At 36.1% G+C, this 16,927-nt stretch overlaps 1 protein-coding gene across 4 annotated transcripts in view; it reads left to right on the top strand.

Annotated features, from left to right (window-relative positions):
* TOP2B (DNA topoisomerase II beta) overlaps positions 1-16,927 on the top strand; it is a 61,792-nt gene that overhangs the window by 20,466 nt on the left and 24,399 nt on the right. For all 4 annotated transcript variants that reach the window (XM_030943207.1, XM_030943209.1, XM_030943208.1 and 1 more), the window contains exons 4-16: positions 405-468; positions 1,699-1,844; positions 2,265-2,362; positions 3,779-3,991; positions 4,074-4,247; positions 8,597-8,698; positions 8,780-8,917; positions 10,483-10,621; positions 13,776-13,933; positions 14,639-14,764; positions 15,424-15,534; positions 15,616-15,721; positions 15,917-16,026. In XM_030943207.1, the coding sequence (XP_030799067.1) occupies positions 405-468; positions 1,699-1,844; positions 2,265-2,362; positions 3,779-3,991; positions 4,074-4,247; positions 8,597-8,698; positions 8,780-8,917; positions 10,483-10,621; positions 13,776-13,933; positions 14,639-14,764; positions 15,424-15,534; positions 15,616-15,721; positions 15,917-16,026 (1,685 nt within the window). The remainder of the gene's footprint in view (positions 1-404; positions 469-1,698; positions 1,845-2,264; positions 2,363-3,778; positions 3,992-4,073; positions 4,248-8,596; positions 8,699-8,779; positions 8,918-10,482; positions 10,622-13,775; positions 13,934-14,638; positions 14,765-15,423; positions 15,535-15,615; positions 15,722-15,916; positions 16,027-16,927) is intronic.

Below are 16,927 nucleotides of genomic sequence, written 5' to 3'. Positions count from 1 at the left end.
TTCCATGTGTAAACTGGTCTGGTGATGCATATAGGTTTCTAGGGTTTTTCACATACCTGCTGCAATGAATATCCAAACAAGAACAACAAGAAAAGAGTGAAGTGCTCAGTATGTTAAGAACAGTTATGAGCTCACAAATGCACTTCTATATTTATTTCTGAGACTGTCTAACTGCTAGAAATAGAATCAGTAATTATAAGAAGGTTGAAAAATATCTTCTTGTAGTCACTTGGTTGTATTTATAGACTCCAGTGCTAAGATACAAAATATATACAAAGAGCTGCCAGATTAAGAAATACCTAGACTGTTGTAACTGGTGGTGGAATATGTATAAAATCAGTTTTACAGACCCAGAGATTAATAATTGCCTATGAAGTGTTAATTTGTGCTCCTTTGTTTCATAGTAAATGCTGCTGACAATAAGCAGAGGGACAAGAATATGACTTGTATTAAAATATCCATTGATCCGTAAGTAAAAGCATGTTTTCATTTGCTTTCCCTGCCAGTGCTATTGCAGTTCAGATTTGTACAAATGATTTTACTAATGAAATTGAATTTCTTGAAAACAGAATATTTTTGGAATTGTTTCCACTAGCTTCATATTTTAAGACGAAGAGGTGAATTAAAAGTGGTTAACAGTAAATGCTACCATTCTGAATTTATAATAATTGCTTTCCTTAACCATTTGTTAAGGTTTGAATGAAACTTAAAACTAGAAGTTCATAAAATTTATGATAAATTTAAATTGGCAGTGCATAACTATAGCCAGCCAGGTTCTTTACAAATCTTAAATACCAGCTTTGAGGTTTTGTAACACAGTTTTGTCCCTCTTGAACTTCTGTGTTAACTCCCTTAGCATTAGGATTTGACTGTTTGCATTAGTCATCTATATCACACTGAAACTTCATATTGCAAACACTTCATTACCATGTTTTTTGAAACTGAATACTTGAAGAGATAATTTTAGGTGAGAAGTACTGTATTTAAATAGATGCTAATTGGGTTCCTTTGGTAGTACTTTTTCAGTGACATTTAACTGAATAATAAATTATTTAGTAGCTAGTTTTCAGACCTAACCTTTAGGATAAATATGCTGAGAAGCGATTTTTCTTCTTCCATCATGGAGCGGGAGGGAAATTATAGATGTGTAAATTTGCCTGACCTGTCCTGATTTTAAGCTCTCTAATACTCAAAAATGAAAATCCTGTGTAAGAGCTAGAAATATTAATGATGCCAGATATTGATGGATTTTGGCACTGATGCATAAAATAAGTCACAATATTTATCATAGCTCAGAAATAACACTTTTAAACAGATGATAACTTGTCTGGATGGACTTCAATGAAATCTTAAAAGCTACATCTCTATCTTGAGTTTAATTTTGTCACTAAGTGTCAGGCTCCTGTTGCAGTTCATGTTGACAGTGAAAGCTCTTCAAACAGTTTTTTTGGGTTATTATTGTTGTATGAAATACTGTCATGCATGGACAATTAAGCTCCTTCTTCCAAGACATCTAATAAGCAAAAATAAGTGGAGCTTTTTGTAATTAAAATTGTTAGAGCTCTAAGTAAATGTGGTAAGAATATGGTCTTTTGCTATATTTTTATGTAGTTATTTTATTTACTGTCCTTAAACAGGTATGCAGAAGTCAGTTTTCAAGATTGCATTCATTTGCTTAATGTCTTCACTATTTTCTAGGGAATCAAACATTATCAGCATATGGAATAATGGAAAAGGGATACCAGTTGTGGAACACAAAGTAGAAAAAGTATATGTACCTGCTTTAATCTTTGGGCAGCTACTAACATCCAGCAACTATGATGATGATGAGAAAAAAGTTACAGGCAAGGCTATTTAATGTGCTTTGTTGTATTCAGTTAAGCCATTGTGTGACTCTTCAGTATGCTTCCCCTTCTTAATTTTTGTCTTTATTTTCTGTTTCATAGCAGGTGATTACTCAGTCACCAATTACTTTAGCTCTTTATTAGAGTAAAAAGACTTAAGGACTTAAGATCTTACTTAAGACTTAAGATCTTACTTTTTCTTTTTTTAATACCAGTATTTACAGAGAACTTTACATTTACATCTCTAATGTCAGTACTCATTGTTGAGAAACAATCAACATACTTTTAATTGTAATGTATATGAGTATTTAAACACTTCTGCTCCTAAAATGCAGGGGAAAATAAATTTGATAAATTAGGATATGGTTTATTATCCTAAATTTAAACTGACCCTGGTTTACTATATGTTGTTTTTTTCAGGTGGACGCAATGGCTATGGTGCAAAACTTTGTAACATATTTAGTACAAAGTTTACAGTTGAAACTGCTTGCAAGGAGTACAAGCACAGCTTTAAGCAGGTATAGAAATGTTCAAAGCTTCTGTCCTTTTTTTTTTTTCCTGTAGTTACAGGCCTAAAATTGAACACATATATTTCAGGAATGTTTAACAAAATGGGTAATTTCTTATTCAAAGGGAAGTATAGAATTTGCAGGCTAGGTTAGTTCAGTTGGTAAAAATTGGTATTTCTATATGTTAGGCTTTTTGGGTAAAATAATACTTTCTTTGGACTGTTTGGTGACTAAAACCTCCCCAATTTCTGTTAAAACTAAAGTGTATTCATGTACCTGTGAAAAGGAATATAGTCAGTTGAAACATTTTGGAATTGCTGTTGTATAATTTGTCAAAAACATCTTTCTACTTAGCTATGCAAACATGGAAACAATTATCTGTGTAATTTTGTATGGTGTTAAGAAACAGATTTTTCAGTTTTTATGTCATGAATTTAACTAGTCCCACATGGACTTCAGTGCAAACCCCCCACCTGAACCCATTGCTCATTGTTAGCATACAGACCAAGAATGTGGTCAGGTCTACTGTATATAGCTTTCAGCCACCTTTCTAAAAGTTTAAAGTACTTTGGCAGAGTATTAGATACCAAAGTTCCTTGGCTTTACAGTCTTTCCCAGCTGGGGGCTTGCTTCTCTTAATTTCTAGACAATTAATTAATTTCTGGTCATGCTGTCATATCAATACATAAATAATACACTTAATCTGTTATGCCTGTCTCTTAAAAATGTAATATTTTATGCTGACTGCCAGAGGGCAAATTAATATTGGTTCAAGTGTACTTTTTGAAAATGACTAAATGCTTTATGGCTTAAAGCATTGCTATGTTTGCAGTATTTTCAAAATCTGTGAAAATTTATTAGAACTGAACTTTGATATATGCTGTGAGCAGATGTTCTGCTTGATCATGCAGATGTGCCCATGTTCTTAAATAGGGAACGATACAAGATTCCAGAGTCAAATCTGAACACCATGGGTTTTTGGGGTTTTTTTTTGGCACACTGCACAGCCACCAAGATGCTGTCTTGGAGACGACTGAGTCTCTGCACAGGGGCTAAAAAACCTTCCTGTGGAGGTGTGTAGTAGATTGAAAGTGTTAAATGGATGGGTAACAAGGACTGTAATCCCAGCTCACTTGTATCTAATTTTGTAAGTTCTGTGGGAGGCTCCATTTGCATTAGAATCATGTCCATCAGTGTAATAATACCTGCATGTTTCCAGAAACCACAAATATGCTGTCACCTATGCTTGTGCTTACCTCTGTAAAGCAATTAACTTTGTGTAGTGTTTTACCAGAGGAAATTTCTAAGGGAAGTTTGTGAGCTTTTTCTTGTGTAACTGTTGCAATCTCAGCATAGCTAGAAAAGGGACTAAAGGAGGAGGATAATATCTTGTAAACTAACATCTAAAATGTTTTGTTTCCAAAGACTTGGATGAACAACATGATGAAGACCTCTGAACCCAAGATTAAGCATTTTGAAGGTGATGACTACACATGCATTACATTCCAGCCAGATCTGTCTAAATTTAAAATGGAAAAACTTGATAAGGATATTGTAGCCCTGATGACAAGACGAGCGTATGATTTGGCTGGGTCGTGCAAAGGAGTCAAAGTCATGTTGAATGGGAAGAAACTACCTGTAAGAACATCATCACTTGATATATCTTGAGTGTCCTGAGTATTTGCTGCAGAGGGTAGTGACTGTGACCTGTTACTTGTAGGTAAATGGATTTCGGAGCTACGTAGATCTTTACGTGAAGGACAAGCTGGATGAAACCGGAGTCGCGCTCAAAGTCATCCACGAAGTCGTGAATGAACGATGGGATGTGTGCCTCACTCTGAGTGAGAAAGGGTTCCAGCAGATCAGCTTTGTAAATAGTATAGCTACCACAAAGGTGAGTGGTTAGATCAAATGGTACAAAATGGAAATGATAAAATGCGTGCCGTGCCCAGTCAGGTGTTTGATAAAACAGTGAGTCTGGGTTGCTATAAATAAATAGGTGAGGTAATCCACTGCATGAGAGGAGCTGGCAGAGCAATTGGATGCAATCAAAGTACATTCATAGCAGTATTTCTACATAAGCACTACTTTTGAAAATGCTAGTAATCATTGGTGATACTGATATCTAATTTGAGCATACACGGTGTTGAAGAAAATGGAACTAATTTATTTCTTCATTTTTAACACATTGTAATAAGATAATTCTGGAAGTAAGGTTAAAAAGTGTACAAATGCCTTTAAAGCTACCAGTAGCAAGTTTGGAGGACAAAAATGGTTTTTGGTGTCCTTGAGAAATGGCTGTCCATGATGGAAAAAATTGCCCTGAAGTTGTTGAGGTTAATTTTCTTTTATTTGTGTATCTTTATAAGGATACATAGGTTTGCTTTGCAACTACAGTAGTGATATAATAAGAAAGAAAGATCTTAAGTTAGCAATGTGCTCAGCATACTAAATAAAGTACAACTTGGTGCTTCTCAACTTGTGGGGATGGTCAGGCAGGAAGGGGATCACCTGAAATCAACCAGCATAACTCTTATTTACACCCTTTTGGCATGGACCAGCTTTCAGGCTCTGTGGTCCACCATGGTGAAAAACAGTATTTGTCACTCTGCTCTTCACAAATTGCTCTGGATGAGTGACCTAACAACTAGGCAGTTAAGTTGTTAGCTCTTACTAAACAGTCTAGTTATTAGAGGTAGCAGATCTAGCAAGCTGGATTTAACTGGACTAGAGCAAGCAGTCCTACTAACTGGTGAGACTTTCTAGAGAATCTTAACTGTGAGCTTTCCAAAACATGGGAAAGATAAGAATTGTTAATCAGACACTTTGAAACCTCTCCTTGCTCACATCTCTGTTGAAAGAGTCAGAAGAAAATTCTAATGGTAGCATAAATGGTTCGTAAGCACCAGTGGTGCTTAGTCTAGCAGGTGACCAGGAATGTCAGTGTTAATCTTGGTAGTAGGTGATGTGTAGCCACTGGTTGGTGGGACGTAATTTTTATTACAGAACTTCTTTTCAGTCACTCTCAGTATGGCTGGATGAATATTCTGTGGTAACAGGGTAAGTTTATTTCATTGTAGAATATTTACTTTTTAAGTGTGCATTGCAGTTAAAAACATTGGCAAAACTAGGGGTGACAAATCAGGTAGTTGGAGGGTTACAACTTTGTTTTATTTCAGGCCTCTTTGTACAACATAAAGAAAAATAACATAACCTTAAAGATGTGTACAATACTTTTATGAAGAAACTGGCGTTGTAGAGAAACTTCATTATGGCTGATAACAAGCTAAAAAAAACTACTTGAAAAAACTGAATACTTCTTAAGTAAAATAAATTGCATACACTTACTCTAAAGATTTTGGATTTTACTCTTCTGGATTAATTTTCACTGTCATGCAGTTACACATACATTGTTATTATATATTCTTTTGGAAACTGCTTAGGAGAAGTTCTGTGTATTCTTCAAAAGTAGGTGTTGTAATTTCTAGTTTTCCCCACTCTCTCAATCCATGCTTTATGTGTGTTACTGGGTGTGGGATGTTGGGGCAGGAGCCCCCTCACCAGCAATTGTTGAGCAGCTACCCTCTGATGGGATATAATGGGTAGTAATTAACTGCTTCAGCTGCCTATCCCCTTAGTGCTAACAGGTGAGGAGCTCATGCTAGCTGTTATTTGTCACTGTTTGCTGACAGCTTTTTGTTTCTGAATCTGGATAAATTTCACCCAGCTGTAACTTTCCTCCATCTTTTTTTAAACTTGCTGTAAATTACAAGTAAGTTTTTTTTATGTTGCTGGCATGGTGTTTTTTGAGGGGTGTTTGGGAGGTCAGGCAGTATTTTGAGGTACAACTCCCTTGTTTAGTTCTTGTAAATTTGTTACCTTTTTTAGCTCCCCATTTAATCAAAATTTTGCCATAGCAGACCGCCACAAAGTTCAACTTCAGGCTCTGATACAGCACTTGAAAGAATGTTTGTAGGTATTAACAGTTGTACACATAACCTTCAGTGAGACTTGAAAACCGATTAAATGTGGTCTTCTTAAGTTCTGAATTTCAAATAGTAGCTGTGGCAGAAATTGTAGTAGAAACTTCAGCTATTGACATAGCAATCTAATACTATGTATATGCTCTAATATGGTGGCACTGCTAACTGTAATATTACCAATCATTTTAGCAGAAATGTTCAGCCAATACATTTGCAGTGTCAGAAGGTAGACTTGCATGGAGAGAGATTCCAACATGTTAAAATTTGCTGGAGTGTTCAGCAAGAAGTTCAGGATTATTCTAGATTTCAGATTTATTTTCATAAAATAAGTATAATTTATTAAAATGGAGAAGAAAATAGAATCAGAATTGTAAAACTAATTAAATTAAAATTTCAAATTTAGCTTCTGAATTTTTCTGCCATATAAACCATTTATCTGTCCATAGAGTTTAGATGTAGCTTACTTCCAAATCAGTGGAAACTGTTGGCTATGAGAAGAATAGAACAGTATATAGGAGGCAGTCAAAGCTTCATTTTTAAGATTTTTGTAAGCACTTAATTAGATGCCTTTGCATCCTGAAGTTTGCAAGTTTCCATCATTACCTTCTGGAAAAAGAAGGATATGCAGTTCTAGCTCTCTTTCTCCATAATTCAAAAGTTCTAACCATCTTTGGCAGCCCTCTAGATTCAGAGGGTATTTTTGCCTTTGTGTCTTTTATGGAATTGTTCTGACAGCTGGGGCAGTTCCAGGCTGCTCTGGTCCGTTTGCCACCTGCTGGTGAGATGGTTGAGAAGGTCCCAGCTGAGCTCTGAGCATCCCTTACTCACAGCTGCTTAAGAATGGACTCAGGAATGGTGAACTGCTGTAATAACTAGTAAATTTCTCATTTTCTTGGTATGTCAGATGCTACTTTTAGCAAAATTTAAAAATTGCTAAAGCTTTAAATGCAAAAATATATTGAGATGTTCCCATAAGCATAAATTTTCAGTAATGTGATGAGTAAAAGAAATGCATTTCAAGATTGCCATTCAAGTGTGGAATGATTTTGAAATGTGTAATTTGATATTTTCCAGTAATAGCTTTTCTTTACAGTTTGGAAATGGATTTCTTTTTCTTTAGAGTGGCAGGATATTGATAGATTGGCTTTCCATTGACCTCTCCCTCTACTGAAACTCTGTCATCCATATGTGGATAAAACCAGTTTTTTAATTTTGGCAGCTTTTGTGGTTTGGATGTGGGTTTTTTGGTTGGCTGTTTTTTAAGAAGAAATGCCATGAGAAAAGACTTTGCACGATGCTTCTAATGGTTCATGTTGCTGTTTTAGTAGATGACTCTAGGAACAGAGAGAAACCATAGATGGTTTCTTTGAAGTGCAACTACTGGTTTAGTTATGACTAATAATATTTACTAGCTTAACCATTTGGTTTTATCTACTCTTTTTAATTTAAATCTCTGCTTTCTGCATGAAGCTGAGAACAGCTGCTATCCCATCAATTCAACTTATTTACATCTTCAGTCTTTTCACATGCATATTCTGCCTTAAAATGTAGGATTAACTTTTGGGGTTTGATTGCTAGCTGTTTTCCTCTTTTTGGCTGCTGTTTATTCTTGGTTTTGTTTTCTCTTACTTATTTCTTATCTATCATATTCTTCCTCATACCTGTCAAGAGCTTTTTTTTTCCTCCTCACTTCTGTTTTAAATACAGCTTTAAAGAGCAAGGGTTTTTCGGTTTGTTACTTCATGATGAACTTCTCTGTTGTCAAGTGTTCTTTGTTTTGTCTGCCCTAATGTAGATTGTTCTGAACAGGAACCAGTATTTAGTCTGTATTTTTGTAAGGTGCTAACTGATCTAAAACAAAGGTGATCTATGTAAAATATGGAACGTTGAGTTACGTATGTTTTCATTTTATGGGATATGCCTGCATCACTCCACTTTTACAATATTTTAGTCAAAGTAATATGAACTTCCTATGTCAGCCACTAGAATTTACCATTTTATTAATATTCTGTCTCTTTTGTCTACAAATTTAAAGGAAGGTAATTGAGTAATCAGTCAATTAACTTCTGTCATCCTCACTTGAATGAAGACTGAATGACCTGGAAAAACCAGATTTTTCTGTCTTATGCTGCAATTCAGTGTGCATGGATTTCTGTACCAAAGTATGACTACAGGAATTTTGTTAATACAGCTAAAAACTGTTAGGGAATTAAATGGTTATTTTGTTTATTATTTGTTTTTTCTCTCTTCCCTCATTCAGGGTGGTAGGCATGTTGATTATGTGGTGGATCAGGTTGTGGGCAAACTGATAGAAGTGGTGAAAAAGAAGAATAAAGCTGGAGTTTCAGTCAAACCATTTCAGGCAAGTAACTTTATGCAAAAATACTGAAAAAAAAGAATGTGAGAATTTTGTTGAGTAAATTGGTTTTTATGTTTTAAACAGGTGAAGAACCATATATGGGTTTTTGTTAATTGCTTGATTGAAAACCCATCATTTGATTCCCAGACAAAGGAAAACATGACATTGCAGCCTAAAAGTTTTGGGTCCAAGTGCCAGCTATCTGAGAAATTTTTTAAAGCAGTAAGTAAACCTCTTTTTTATTCCTTTGTGAAGTGGGAATTGACACACTGGACCAAGTGTATGTATGTTCTGTAGCAGAAGATTAGTTATAGTCCATTGTGGTACTACAGTGACATTTGCATACTCAGGAAGTGGGGTGAAGGAATGTCTGTTCATTCTCTGGTCTTAATAATGGATGCAGTGACTGTGTTTTGATTGTTGCCCTGGATTTAAAAATGAGCTTCACCTGATCAACTTGTTTCTTGGAGATTCTGGCATTTACATTGGTAAATGAAATGAATTAGACTCTTAAAATCTAAATGAGGTCCTTGATCAATGTTTTTTGTGTTAAAATATTTTTCTGAAGTTGAGAATATTGTCTGCCTTACTCTTTGGTATCAGTTCTATTCTGTTTCACTGGAGTGAAAAGAGAGGGAGAGGATATTTCACATTTACTTGTTCATCCAGTAATCAAGGAAATGCAAAATGGTGCCTGTAGTATTCCAAGTGATCATTATTGTCAGGAAGTAAGTTTAAAAATTTTTCTGTAGATGGGTTAAGAATTGCTGTTCTAAATGAATGTATTTGTAGAAATACATCAGAGAGGTTTTTCCTCTACATTTTCATACAATGAAGAAAAATAAAATTCTGTTAGCCAGTACTCATTTTACTAACTCTTATTTAATGCCAGTAGCCTTAAATGAAAATCCACTAGTGAGGAGAGCAGGGCCATTGCTAATACTCCTGGCATCAAAACTTTACTGATTTATTTGTCCAGTGGTTTATTCTTCTAATTCTGTGTTATGGGTGACATTCCTACAGAATTTAGAGGAAAAAAAATAACACAACAGTCTTGTATAGCAAAATCTGAAGAATAAATACATGTTGTATTGCCATCAGCAGGTTTGATGTATAGTGTTTTTAATATTCCCAGAAGTAAACATTGATTTCCAGATGCGTTAAATGTGCAGCACAATCTCAGCAGTGAATGCTGTATTATGGGGGATAATTAAAAGCCAAAGCTCATAGTATTTTGCTCCATCTGTGTTTTCTATTGATGTGAAACAAAACCTAAAGCAGTTTTAGTTTAGAAAATATATTATATGCTATTTTTCTGCAGATGTGTTTCTAAAATTGGTACCAGATTCTCAAATGATTGGTAGAAAGCTCATTCTGAAATAGTTTTGATTGTCTTTCAGCCATTTTCTGTCATTTCCAAAGAAAATTTAAATGGTTATAAATACCCCATAAGGCTTCTTTTTGCTGTCAAAATCCAGGAAACAAGTGCTTAGTACCTAAAAGGTCTCAGCACGTCTACTACACAGCATAAGGCATCCTCTTGTTAGGTCTCCTTTGCTCTTTCCATCAGTTATAGAAGTGGTGGAAAAGGAAACTTTTTGTGTTGTGTTTTTGTTGTATGTGCGTAAAGTGCTAAGGTGTGTGTTAATCCCTTGACTTTTCATAGGTTCAGTTTTTAAAATTTAGAGGACCTTAGAAACAGTGTTAATGATTTAGAACTGAGATGTTAGAATCTGCTATCTGAAGCTTTATTTTTCTCATCCACAATTCTGATTTGTTGCTTGTAGGCCTCTAACTGTGGTATCATAGAGAGTATTTTGAATTGGGTCAAATTTAAGGCACAAACTCAACTGAACAAAAAATGTTCTTCAGTGAAACACAGTAAAATCAAGGGCATTCCAAAACTGGATGATGCTAATGATGCTGGTAAGAGCACTTACTTTTAAATTCTTTACTGTTTCATAAATTCTTCACAGACATGCTAATTTGAAACCTGACTTATTTCTCATCCTTATGTGTTTTTTTAATAAAAATCTTTCTGGTTTTCTGAGCTTCCTAGAGCTAGAATGGAAATGTGATGGTGAGTTTAATGTCAGGAATGCTGTCCTCTTTAGGGTAGAGAATTAGTAACACTGAACAAAAGTGGCGGTCTAGGTTGGTATTGGAAGAGTGTGTATCTTCTAATTGTGGTTTCCTGCTAAATGGTGGTACCAGTATTCCATTTTGGAGGTGACTGGTCTTCTTGACCTTTCTAATGTAGAAAGATCAGAATCTTTGTAGGGTCAGAAGTTATAGGAAGTAAGTCACATAGTGTGCAGACCTGAGGGAATGGCTCAAGAGACTTATTTCATTAGACTTAAAAGCCATTAGGTTCCTGTCTGGGAATATAGGGCAAGCTGGCAATCTCTGCTGGCTGGCTTTCTTAGCACAGATAAGGGATCAGGATCAGCTGGCAGTCTTTGTGCCAATAGCAATGGGATGGGAGTTGTTGTTGAGTGATTTGAGGGGCACACATGGCTAAAGAGCTCGATATTTTGCCAATCTGTGTTATATTTAGTTGGTTTTTAATACATCCTCACATTAAACAAAGGTAGAGAAATTGCAGTGAAGTATGTGGGTGGGCTGAGTAGGTAAAGGCATGGAACACTATGAAAGAGGCTTGGTTTTGGTTACGTTTTTTGGTTGCTTTGGGGGTTTTTTTGGTGCTTCGACATTCAAGCCAAAGGTGACTTGATTAGATGATGGTTCTGTCTAATTTTTCTCCCTTTCTTTTTGGTTCTTCGGTTATTAATTTTTTTAATTGTGTTTTATTCAGTATTTAATTACTTTTTAATTTATTCAGATGTCATATTTTGCCTCAAAAGTTGATAATCGCATCTACTCTAGTATTTTGCCTGTGGAATTTTCACTCCTCATTCAGATATATGTTCCTGATACTTTTCTTGCCAATAAGATTGTGTGTTTGAAGAAATGATGCATTTTCATGGATATCAAACCTAGTACTCCTAACTCAAAAAATGAATTATTTTGGACACACTTTTTTGGTACTTTTTTTAGCTTTGCTTTGGAGATCAGTCTTCAAAAATCACTTCTTACTCTTTTTTTTGGCTGGGGGTGAGGGGAAGGGAGAATCTCTAACAAGGGAGCTAATGAAATATTCTATTGGTTTTCATCCTGGAAGTTCCTCAAGTAAAAAGGCATATAGGGATTCATTTGGGCTGAACACTCATGCCTAAAGCTTTGCATGACTTGAATGCCTGTTACCCAGGTATTTCTCTGATGCCTAATTATTGTTTCATGTTGAGGAAATTCTGCATCTCCTGAGGAGGCTTAGCCAGGTATTGGTTTGTTGAAGATATGGAATATACTGGATTTCTGACCCTGAAGACATTGCACATTCAGGAAATGCAGCAGGGAGAGAACAGTCTCTGGCCACAAACCCCTCTGACTTTAGTTATTCCTGTGGTTTTTAGATTTTGGTCTTTACTTCAAGAGTGAGTTTGAAGCTGAGGTCCAGCATCCAAAGGTCTCTTGTGTGCCTGGTACCCTGAATGTTTCAATCATTGCCAGTTAATGCTGAAGTATAGGAGAGATGTGTAGCTGTAGAGGGATGCACGTGCTGCAGATTTCCTCTCCCTCCTCTGTAAAGAAAGGGTCCTATACCAGGTCATTCTTGCCATCTTGAACAGCTGTACATAGCTCTGTGCCTTGTTGGGGGAGAGGAGGTAGAAATCAAAACAAAAATTTAGAATATGGGATTGTAAGGGAACAGTTAGATTACTAAATCAGGTGAAGCATAAAAGCATTTTTTGAACCTGTCAGTTCATGTAGTTTTGTCTTGGAGTTCTTTAGAGCTGTGCTCAGGAAAATACCTGGCATATTGTATTTCCGTGACATTAATTGCTACTGATTGCATCCATTCCAGAAGAAAGTGAACTTGGATGACATTCACATCTGTTTTCTGCAGTTCATTTATGAAAAATATTGGCTTTTATATATTCTAAAACAGCAGACTGATGTTTTTCTAGGTATTTGGAATCCACCTTGCTGGTAGGTAGTCACTGCCAGTGTGAAAAACTGCCTTAGATTATATTAAGCCACATGTCTTGATTCAGAAAACTGAAGGTGCTGAATGTAAGTTCTGTGTAATAGGAAGTATGGGGTGGTCTTTATCAGGTAAAGGCAAATTACAGCACACATTTTAAATCCCACTATATTCAAAACTACCTTATTATCAGTACACCTACTTCAAGACTCAACCAGCTTGAAGGTTTTTTTGGCATGTTTCCTACCATAGGCCTTGATAAAATAGCAAAGCCACTTAATGAGCATTTGCCCTGTAGTAGAAGGATGGGTTCCTTTTCAGCCCACTTGTTATTTAGAACATCTACTCCACCCCTACAGTGGCAATAGGCAATAAATGTCATTCCAGTTTTGAGCACACAGGCATGGAAATGCTGTGTGTCTTGTAGAATCCAAATTACACTGTTAGTGAAGATTTGTTTTTCTGTTTGAGAAATTTTTGAGGTATAAGAAGTGCAAATGTTCTCATCGTTGGAGCTTCTCTCACAATTTTTTGTACAGTTGTCTGGCTTTAGTTGATAGACAATTAAAAGGGAAAACCACAAAAATGTGATTTAACAACTTACTATTTAAAATACACTGTCAGGAAAGTGAAAATGCAGAATGGGAAATAACTCCTGTATGTAACTCAGACATGCATAATGTATGTGTGTAAGAAATTTGCAGCTAGCAAACTGAAATGGTGAAGGTAGAGAAGCAATTTGTCTTTTTTATGCAGATGTGTGGGAACCATTATATAAGATGTACCACCATTGCATCCCATTTTGCCTATTTTGCTCCTTGTCCATAGCAATCCATAGTGTACTGCTAAGGGCAAGGATACTCATTGCTGTGCAGTTTTAGTGGTATGGAATCCCTAAGAAGAGAAATTCAGCCTACTTAAATTAACTGATGAGAAGAAATTATCTGTAGAGTAGAAAGAATTCAACTGCATTTCTTTTGTTTGAGTTAAGCTTTCTGTTTTTTTGCCTTCCCTCTACTTCTTCCTGGCCTGCAGGTGGCAAACATTCCTTAGACTGCACGTTGATATTAACAGAAGGAGACTCAGCCAAATCTTTAGCTGTCTCTGGCCTAGGTGTTATTGGTAGAGACAGATATGGAGTCTTCCCACTCAGGGGCAAAATTCTCAATGTCCGAGAAGCTTCTCACAAACAGGTGTGTAGTTTTGTCCTTTCCTTGTTGCTGACAAATGGATGTCCTCCTGTTTATTCTTGATTTCTAGATTTACATCTTCATATTTTCATTTTTTCATGGAAGTTTTGTGACTGAGATTTCATAAAGTACCAGCTATTTTGAAGCCTGGGATAAGCATGTAAATATTAACTGTAGCACTGCAGTACTGGGATAATAAAGTTAATTTCCTCACAAGGAAGGAAATCTTGCTAGGACTCATATTCACATTTCACATGAGTACTTAAAGCCCCTAAAAATTTGTGTTTTCTCCATTACTATGTGATTGCATGGACTCACAACATGAGTCAGCAGCCAGCAGCATTACCCCATCATATTGCTCCTGCTGCCATTCATAATTTGTCTGTAATAAGAGGTGTACTGCAGATGCCCATAAAAACAGTGGAAAAAGAAGGCAGCTTTGTCAGATGACTTTTTGTTACACATTCAGTTTTCTCCCAGCCTTCCTGATCCAAAATGCTCTGGCTATAGAGAAGAAAGAGTGGTGCAGTCTTGAAAATTTGACTGTACAGAAGAAATCATTACAAGTGCAAAGGCTTCAAGGGATGGGAATAAAAAGCTTATGAAGTTGGGGTCAGGGTGCATTGAAAGAATAGCTATAAATCAAGACTGGGATGTTTCTTAATCTCTGCTTTTTACACTGACTGCAAAAATAACTTTTTTGTACAGATTATGGAAAATGCAGAAATCAACAACATAATCAAAATAGTTGGATTACAATACAAGAAAAGCTATGAAGATCCAGAATCTCTGAAAAGCTTGAGATATGGAAAAATTATGATCATGACAGATCAGGTAAGTCTGAAATTCACGAGTTTTAATCTACAGAGCTTCTTACAATGTGTTTTGCTGCAATTTCATAGGTTCTGAGGTTTCTTTAAGGGATTATCTGTGTTGTTTTGGTTACTGTAAATGTACAGCTGAACTTTGCTGCAGAAAATAGCAAGAAGCCAAAGTAATAATAAAAACGTGCTATTGATAATTCAAAAATATGTTGAAAGGACAGAAGTAGACAGTAAATGAGGTGGTATTGCTAGCAAGTCAGGTAGAAACAGGGATGTAGGCAATTATTTCTGGATAATCTCATGATTGAACTATCAAGCATCTTGCCACCAGTGAGAACTGTGGCTGGGTTTGGCTTTTCTCCACAAAAACTCAACTCTGTGGTGTCTGGGAGAGCTGTCTAGCTCTCAGCAAAAACCTGCCCTAGGCAGAGAAACCTTGAACAACAACCATGTACTTGGCTTGGAAGAGCTTTTTCATAGCTCAGTGACCTTCACAGGTGGTTATTTCATATCCTGGTCCAGTTTGGAATCCAAATTAAAACCAACTGTTCCTTTCTATGCTTTCTGTCATCATACATTGTGTTGATGTATTCAGGCCAGTGAGTGGGTTTTTTGGTGGTTTGGGGAATCTGATACAAGATTGCTTCATGTTTTCATGTTCTGATTCAGGATCAGGATGGATCTCACATAAAGGGCTTGTTGATCAATTTTATTCATCACAATTGGCCATCACTGTTGAAACATGGTTTTCTTGAGGAATTCATCACTCCTATTGTGAAGGTATGGGTTCAGTTATTGTGATTTTATGGATTACTTGCAGCACAACAGAAATGTTGATTTTGTTTGTTTGTTTTTTCAAAGGCAAGCAAAAATAAGCAAGAACTTTCATTCTATAGTATTCCTGAATTTGATGAGTGGAAAAAGCATATGGAAAATCATAAAGCATGGAAGATAAAATACTACAAAGGTTTGTTTAAAAACAAATATGTGAACCCTATGAATAAATAATAATAAATGGGTGCTGTAAAGTTTTATTCTAGCTTTTCATGATAGTATCTTACATAGTGATGTTATCATATTCCCAGTAAAATAAAAGGGATAAAATAATATTAAATAATATTAAATTTTGAATATTGAGTAAGTATTTCTTTTTATTGTACAGGGTTGGGTACCAGCACTGCTAAAGAAGCAAAAGAGTATTTTGCAGACATGGAAAGACATCGGATCTTGTTTCGGTATGCTGGGCCTGAGGATGATGCTGCCATTACACTGGTAAGAACTCACAAAAGTACTTCTATATGATATGTTTTATTTTTAATTTGGTGCTGAAAATGGCACATGAGGAAGTCCTGACAGGGCTTGTTTTGGTTTTGGGGTGTTTTTTGTACTTGAATGTAGCAGTTTCGGAAGCTGGGCGGAAACACTGATTAAGAGTAGTGGTTTTGGTTCACCAATCTTTTGTTTCCTGGCCAATGCACCTGTTAATCAGGTGGGCCAAATGCCAGTGTACCCACGAGAATTATTTACTCATTTTCTGCTCTGAGATAAGTGTTAGGAAGAGGGCAAAGCAGGCGGAAACTTTTAAAGGGTATAAAGAAAACTTTATTAACAGAATTAAAAGAAAAATAATAGAACAAACTTTCAGAACACTTTTCCTGCCCCCACACCCTCTTTTCTTTCCCACTGACAATGTAAAGAGACAAAACCTGGGACTTTAGTCAGTTTGCCACCTCTAAAATGGTCTTTCTTCAGTTCTCTTAGGCAGAGGAGTCTCTCTTACAATGCCATGGAGACTTCTCCACAAGAAACAGTTCTCTCATGCCTTCAGTGTCACAGTGAATCAGCAGCCGCCCAGAAATCTGCAATTGTGAAGTCCATCCCACATTTTGGTAGTTTTTTCCCATAACTACCACCATAGGTCATTTCAGCTTTTTGGGGTACAATTTTAAGGATGAGCTGTTCTAGTATAGAAACAAAAGTTCTCTTCTTTTATCTCTGGGAACAGAGGCTTCCTTCTTCTATCCCTGGGGCAAGGTTTCTCATCTTTCTCATTGCTCTCAGTTCAAGCTTCTCATTGGATCACAGCTACTGCAACATCTGTCTATTTCAACACTGGTGCTTCTGCTCATGGCTGTAGTTAGAATGCTACAGCCCCCCAGTGCATTCCATGAAT

Source organism: Camarhynchus parvulus, chromosome 2 (assembly GCF_901933205.1).
Source record: "Camarhynchus parvulus chromosome 2, STF_HiC, whole genome shotgun sequence".
Lineage (NCBI taxonomy): Eukaryota > Metazoa > Chordata > Aves > Passeriformes > Thraupidae > Camarhynchus > Camarhynchus parvulus.
The sequence above is the reverse complement of the archived record's forward strand: the minus strand, read 5'-3'. Positions and strand labels throughout refer to the sequence as shown.